Here is a 7,730-nt window from a genome sequence, read left to right as displayed (position 1 = left end):
GTGCGAAAAACGAGGATCGCGAAACCAACGGAAATCGGTACAAAAAGGAGATGACGATGAACGTGAATGAACACGCATTCATAGCCGAAGGGCGTAATGACATGTGGTGTCTGGACAGCGGTTGCTCGGCACATATGAGTTCCAATAAGAATCTGTTCGGTGAAATAAAAAGCATTGAAAAAACATTGCATTTGGCCGACAGCAACACAACGAAGGTTAATGGTGTTGGTGACGTGAAGATAGACATTAAAGGAAAGGGGAATGAGAAGATCACCCTTAAAGAAGTGCTATTTGTGTCGGATCTTCGTCAGAATTTGCTTTCTGTTTCAAAAATAACGGAAAAAGGTTACGAAGTGCGTTTTCGTAAGGAAGAAGCGATAATTATGAAAAATAATAATGAAGTTTGGCTTCGAGCAAAGAAGTACGGAAATTTGTATTATTTGAATACCGAAAAGAATGAAGCAAACAAAGTGAACGAAGAGCAAAGCGAAATAGAAACATGGCATCGTCGGATGGGCCATCTAAACGAAAAAGACTTAAAGAGAATGGCGTTGTGTGGAAAAGTTCACGGAATGAAGCTAAAAGAAAATGACAAACTACCGCAGTGTGAAATTTGCATCAGCGAAAAGCAAACGGCAAATACGTATAAAAGTGCTACGGAAAAGAGATCGCAGAAAACTCTAGAAATTGTGCACAGTGACGTGTGTGGACCGATGCGTACACAGCCAAAAAGCGGATGCAAGTACTTCGTTACATTTATCGATGACTATTCGCGATATAGCTCGGTATATTTCTTAAAGCAAAAGTCGGACGTATTAAACGCGTTTAAATCGTTCAAAGCCTTAGCAGAAAATGTAACAGGTAACAAACAAGCAGGTAACGACGAATTCCTGCGACAAAGCGGAATTAGCAGACGTCTGTCAGCGCCACATACTCCTCAACAAAACGGCGTGGCAGAGCGGCAGAACCGCACTTTGGTAGAAATGGCCAGGTGCATGATGAAGCAAGCGGGGGCTCCTCCGTCATTTTGGGCAGAAGCTATTAGCACGGCTTCCTATCTCCGTAACCGGTGCCCAACGAAGGCTCTATTTGGGGAGCTACCCTACACCTATTGGACAGGTAAAGTTCCCACGGTAATGTATTTACGTACATTTGGAACGAAGGCGTATGCATTAATAAAAGGCACGAATAAGGGAAAGTTTGAGTCACGATCTGAGGAATGCATACTGGTAGGATACGCTGCAGAGTCGAAAGCGTATCGCCTTTATTCTCCTCAGAGGAGATCCATCGTGGTGAGCAATGATGTAAAGTTTATGAATACATCAGGGTTCAAGAGTAAATATGAAGAATTTTACGAGAACGAACCTGAGGGAGAATTGTCTATTCAGATGACTGATAATTTACCGGACGAACAAGTAGAACCCTCTAGCAGCAGTGAAGTAGAAGAAGAGACTCCTGTTATGGAGAAAAGGGGCAGAGGACGCCCAAAATTGCTGAGAACCGGACAGCGTGGGAGGCCACGTAAGATGTATCAGCAAAGACAGGAAGATGAAACTCCCAACAATGATCCCGCAGAAAATGACACATCGATTGATGACGAATTTGAGGACTGCGAATTGGCATTCTTAGCAGTAACAGGGGATCCTTTAACATTAGAAGAAGCATTTAAATCCAAAGAAGCAGTTCATTGGAAACGCGCAGTGGAAGACGAGTTTATGGCCCAAGTCTTCAACAAAACTTGGGAGATAACAGAACGCCCGGAAAAACGCAAAGTAATTGGAAACAAGATGGTATTCCAAACGAAAGATGACGGCAGCAGCTTGGGAAAAAAGAAAGCCCGTTTGGTTGCCAAGGGGTATGCTCAGAAACCTGGAGAAGATTTCTTTGAGTCCTACTCACCTGTAGCGCGATTTACATCAGTGCGACTATTGGTTGCTCTATCAGCAGAATTTCAGATGGAAATTCACCAAATGGACGTCGTCACTGCCTACCTCAACGGTGAGCTAGAGGAGCAGGTATTCATGGATATACCTGAGGGTTTCAGCGAGTTCATGGAGCAGCTGGAATCAGACGCGAAAATCGGATCAAAGCAGGAGTTAGCATCGACAGATTTTAGAAAGGCAGCATGTTTTTGGAGAAAATCCTTAAAACAAATGAGAGATCCTGTTTGTTTACTACGAAAGGCACTCTACGGACTTCGTCAATCAGGACTTCGTTGGTATTGCAAGCTTACAGAGAAGCTTAAGGAAATCGGACTTAACCCAACTGAGCAAGATCCATGCCTGTTTGTCAAGCAAGGAGACGGAAAGTTTCTACTTGTCACCATATATGTTGATGATTTGCTTTTGGCATCAAATTATCCTAATTGGCTGCTTGAAACCAAAGCTCACTTGGGAGCATCATTCAAGATGAAGGATTTTGGACCTGTCAAAACGTGCTTGGGAATCGAGTTCAAACAGAATGCGAGGCAGCAGACAGTCTTCATGAGCCAAGAGAAGTACATCGACGCTATCCTTCGAAAATACGGCATGGAAGACTGCAAGCCGGCTATCACCCCGATCGAGTCCAAATCAGCACTGAAGCGACCAGAGAACCCAGACGAGGAGGAGATGAAACGGTATCCTTATCAAAGCTTAATTGGTTCTCTTATGTTTCTTGCATTTTCTACGCGACCAGATATCGCGTTTGCAGTGAATTTCCTGAGTCAGTTCAACTCCAACTACTCAGCCGAGCACTGGAAGGCGTCGAAGCGTATCCTACGGTACTTAAAGGGTACGAAGATGCTTGGGTTACTCTTCAAGAAGACTGGAGATGACCTTTACGGCCTCGTGGATGCGGATTGGGGGTCCAACCTATCCGACCGTCGCTCTTATTCAGGGCAAGCGTTCATCCTGGCAGGCGCTTCCATATCCTGGGAGGCGCGTAAGCAGCGTACCGTGGCTTTGTCGAGTACTGAGTCAGAGTACTTGGCGATGTCGGAAGCCGTTAAGGAGGCGCTGTATTTGAAGGCTCTCATTAACCGGATCGGATCGACCTGTGATTCTGTCCGAATTTTCAACGACAACCAGAGCGCACAACAACTGGTGAAGGGGTTCGGCTTCCATCCTCGGACTAAACACATTGATGTCCGACACCACTTCATACAAGAGAAGGAGAAGAGTGGTGATATCACGGTGGCGTACATGCCGACTGAGAAGATGCCCGCTGATGTCCTCACCAAAGGATTATGCAGTAGCAAGCATAATAATTGTATTCTTTCTTTGGGCATAACTAATATATAGTATAGGATTGCTACTTTGAGGGGGTGTGTTCGAATTAAGCGCCTCATCCAAAGTACCAATCTGGTAACTCCATCTGAGGACCGTTTTGGCCAGCATATTATCCTCAACTGGCCACACTTTTGATTTCAGTCTTGCGCGGCGTGGATTCAAGAGCAGTCGATCTTGCGTGCCATTCTTTTGTTCTCCATTCAATATATAATAAACTTATGTATATGTATTAAGCCGAAACGGCTAAAGTCTACTTATTTAATCCGGATACTCATGCACCTGCGTTGGGGGGAAAATCCCAACATTTACAAATTTACAATTGAGTATGCAAATGTATAAGCAGTGTAAAAACTAATATAAGTACATATTCTGACGTGGATACATGCACTATTATCTGACTTGTAAACTTTTTGTTTACATTTTTGCAATTGAGCATGCAAATGTATTAGCCGTGTAAAAACTAATATAAATACAAATTCTGAAGTGAATGCATTATTAGCTGAGTTGTGAACTTTTTGTTTACAAATTTACAATTGAGTATGCAAATGTATTAGCCATGTAAAAACAAATATAATTACAAATTCTGAAGTGGATATATGCATTATTATCTGTGTTGTGAACTTTTTGTTTACAATTTTACAATTGAGTATGCAAATGAATTAGCCATGTAAAAACTAATATAAATACAAATTCTGAAGTGGATACAGGCATTATTAGCTGATCTGTGAACTTTTTGTTTACAAATTTACAATTGAGTATGCAAATGTATTAGCCTTGTAAAAACGAATATAAATACAAATTCTGAAAAGGATACATGCATTATTAGCTGAGCTGTGAACTTTTTGTTTACGAATTTACAATTGAGTATGCAAATGTATTAGCCGTGTTAAAACTAATATAAGTACAAATTCTGACGTGGCTACATGCATTATTAGCTGAGTTGTGAACTTTTTGTTTACAAATTTACAATTGAGTATGCAAATGTATTAGCCATGTAAAATCTAATATAAGTACAAATTCTGCCGTTAATACATTCATTATTAGCTGAGTTGTGAATACAAATTCTGAAGTGGATATATGCACTATTATCTGAGTTGTGAACTTTTTGTTTACAATTTTACAATTGAGCATGCAAATGTATTAGCCGTGTAAAAACTAATATAAATACAAATTCTGAAGTGAATGCATTATTAGCTGAGTTTTGTACTTTTTGTTTACAAATTTACAATGGAGTATGCAAATGTATTAGCCTTGTAAAAACTAATATAAATACAAATTCTGAAGTGGATACAGGCAATATTAGCTAAGCTGTGAACTTTTTGTCCACAGATTTACAATTGAGTATGCAAATGTATTAGCCATGTAAAAATTAATATAAATACAAATTCTGAAGTGGATATATGCATTATTATTATCTGAGTTGTGAAGGTTTTGTTTACAAATTTTATTATTAGCTGAGATGTGAACTTTTTGTTTACAAATTTACAATTGAGTATGCAAATGTATAAGCCGTGTAAAAACTAATATAAGTACAAGTTCTGCCGTGGATACATGCATTATAAGCTGAGCTGTGAATTTTTTGTCTACAAATTTACAATTGAGTATGCAAATGTATTAGCCGTGTAAAAACTAATATAAATACTAAATCTGAAGTGGGTGGTAAGGGTGCGACAATCCAAGGCAAAGTCAACAGGGCAACTGTTGATGAATATTCCTTGGCTCAAATGTAACACCAAGTCGACTCGCAGGTGAATATCAGTCTGATAGACACCACCTTCTCTTCGGAGAAGGTCCTCCGCGTGGTACCTCCTGGAAACGTACTACGGTACGGCCAATGCGAGCGGCACCTCTTGTGAATCCCGCACCCAATAATCCTCTGACTCCCAATCCCTACCAAGACATGGGCAAGCCTTGAAACTGCCTCCCCTCAAGTCAGGCGTGTAAAGCGACCCGTGCCCACTGACTATAAGGTTCGCAGCTGAGGGGTAAACCAGCTGTGTTAGAACGGAGCCTTCCTAGGGCCGGGCAACCCTAGGTCGGAACGAGCCTTGCCGTGGCTTAGGGGCGAAGCCACGGTCGACCTAACTTCAATGCCCCAAACCCCTCGGGCCCGCCGCGCTCGCCCTGTCGAGCAACGCGGGCGTTTATGAACATGGACACAACAAAAAAATCCGCTTCGGACCTCGTGGGAGAGGTAAAACCCCAAAAACCAGCAACAGATAGTGAATTGGACGAGGAGGAGCTACTGCGCTCGGATGATGAGACTCTGGCTCCGTCCATTTCAGAGGGAAATGCTAAGACAAGCACACCTCAAGCGGCACAACCAACAACAAGCAAAGCAGCGGCAAGCCAAGCCAAAGCGACAGGCGAACACGGGAAGTCAAAACCGTGGACCCACCAACAAAGAAAGGCGCAAGCTAGCAAGGCCCATTTCATCCTCGCTAAAATAGCAAGGAACGAAAAGGAGGGCAAAGCCGATCCGCGCGACCTGGCAGACAAAGCCAGGTACCTCGCAGTGATCGAGGAATATGAGCGATTCGAAAAGGAGCACCCAGAAACGCTTTTGCCTCCCCAAACGAAGCGTAACCGCTCACAAGAAGTGAGTGAGAGCGCTCCGAAGAGAGCCAAAGACGCGAAGGGCGCCCCAAGACCGACAACTTTTGTCAAGACGGCGAAGAAATTCAGCGAGGTGGCCCGAGATAGCCTCGCGATGGCACTTGTTGATGAGCTCAACGACGACGGACGCCTTCTGATGGAGAAATGGGAGGAGGTCGAGACCCAGTTGGCAGAGATGGTAACTGACAAACTACTGTCCGAGCCAACGGGCCAGTCACCCTCCTTTGACTCCTCGGACATGGTTAGGGGGCACCGGGTGATCAGATGCGACGACGAGTTCTCGAGGGACTTCCTGGCGGATTGCGTTGCCAGACTAGGCAAGGCATGGAAGGGGATTAGCATTAAGCTGGTCCCCGCCAGGGACATCCCAAGGAGACCCAGAGCTCGCATCTGGTTACCCAAGGGGCTGTCTAGCCATGAAAGGGTGATCAAGACTCTGCGAGCAATGAACAAGGGAGTCGACATGGAGGACTGGGCCATTCTCAAAGCCGAACGAGAGATGAAGACCAGCCAGCCATATCTGTTCCTCATCAATCAGCGCTGCCTAGAACAGCTGAAGGCAGCTGACAACAAGGTCCGGTACGGCATCAGGAAAGCCAAGGTGAAGGTCTTCCTGGACGAACCGGACGATATACTAGAAGACGAAGTCGAGGACGCCAACAAGCTGCTGGACGACTTGGCGATCGACGACAGCTCCCCCAACACCACCCCAATCTAATGCCGACGGTCGTTCAGATAAACCTGAAGCGCAGCTCCCACGCTTCAGCTAATCTGGGGGTCCTTCTCCGGGAGAAGGACATCGACATCGGCCTTATACAAGAGCCATGGACTAGAGACGGACGAATCTCTGGCATGGCCATAAAGGGATACACAACACTATACACAAACTCGACAGGTAGGCCGAGGGCGGGTATAATCGTTAAAAACAATCTTAATGCTCTTCTTTACCCCAACCTCAGCAACTTAGATCTAGCAGTGGCAAGATTCAAGGCGGCGGATGGGACAGCCATACTAATAGCCTCCGGATACATGGCCCACGACGAACCTGCACCACCTGAAGCGTTCAATAGGGTGATGCAGTGGGCCGAGGAGACTAAGACGACGCTCATCCTCGGGTGCGATGCCAACGCAAGGCACACACTGTGGGGAAGTAAGGAGACAAACGAAAGGGGTGAGTCTCTCTTCGATAGTATTATATGTCGTGACGTCACTATTTGTAACAAGGGAAACACGCCCACCTTCATCTTTCCAAGTACGGAAGGATTTCAAGGCTGGGAAGTCCTAGACATAACCCTCCAAATGGAGCATAGCGATTATAAGGTAAGAAACTGGAGAGTCTCTACACAAGATTCGTTTTCAGACCACAGATACATATTCTTCGAACTCGTGATGCCGATATGCGAAACGGCGCCGAAGCGAAACCCTCGTAACACTGACTGGGACAAATACGGAAAGATTGTACAGTCAAAGGTCAAAGACAGAAGGATCAAGACTCGATCCACCCCGGAGAGAATAGACAAGGAAGTAGAGGACTTCACAAATATCCTGAACAAAGCCTACAAAGAGTCATGCAGACTAACATACTCAAAGAAGACATACCCTCCATGGTGGAACAAAGAGCTAAGCGAGCTCAGAAAGAAAGTTCGAAAAGCCTTCAACACAAGTTACGGAACCAAAGACTGGCAGCCGTACAAAGCAATACACAAAGAATACAAAAAGGCAATCTACGTAGCCAAGAAGGAATCTTGGAGCAGCTACTGCGAATCGCTTGAAGGAGTCAAAGATACGGCGAGGCTAAGTAAAATCCTATCGAGAGGACACACAAGCCCCACGCTCATAAATAAA

General features: G+C 44.6%; 1 protein-coding gene across 1 annotated transcript; it reads left to right on the top strand.

The window, feature by feature from the left end:
• Nucleotides 1–5,421: 5,421 nt before the first annotated feature.
• Nucleotides 5,422–6,603, top strand: LOC138929338 (uncharacterized). The gene has a single exon (XM_070288781.1). The coding sequence runs from the start codon at nt 5,422–5,424 to the stop codon at nt 6,601–6,603; it is 1,182 nt and encodes a 393-aa protein (XP_070144882.1).
• The last annotated feature ends 1,127 nt before the right edge of the window (nt 6,604–7,730 follow it).

This window comes from Drosophila kikkawai, unplaced genomic scaffold (assembly GCF_030179895.1).
Source record: "Drosophila kikkawai strain 14028-0561.14 unplaced genomic scaffold, DkikHiC1v2 scaffold_143, whole genome shotgun sequence".
NCBI classification, from domain to species: domain Eukaryota; kingdom Metazoa; phylum Arthropoda; class Insecta; order Diptera; family Drosophilidae; genus Drosophila; species Drosophila kikkawai.
This window is presented reverse-complemented; position numbering and strand designations above follow the sequence as displayed.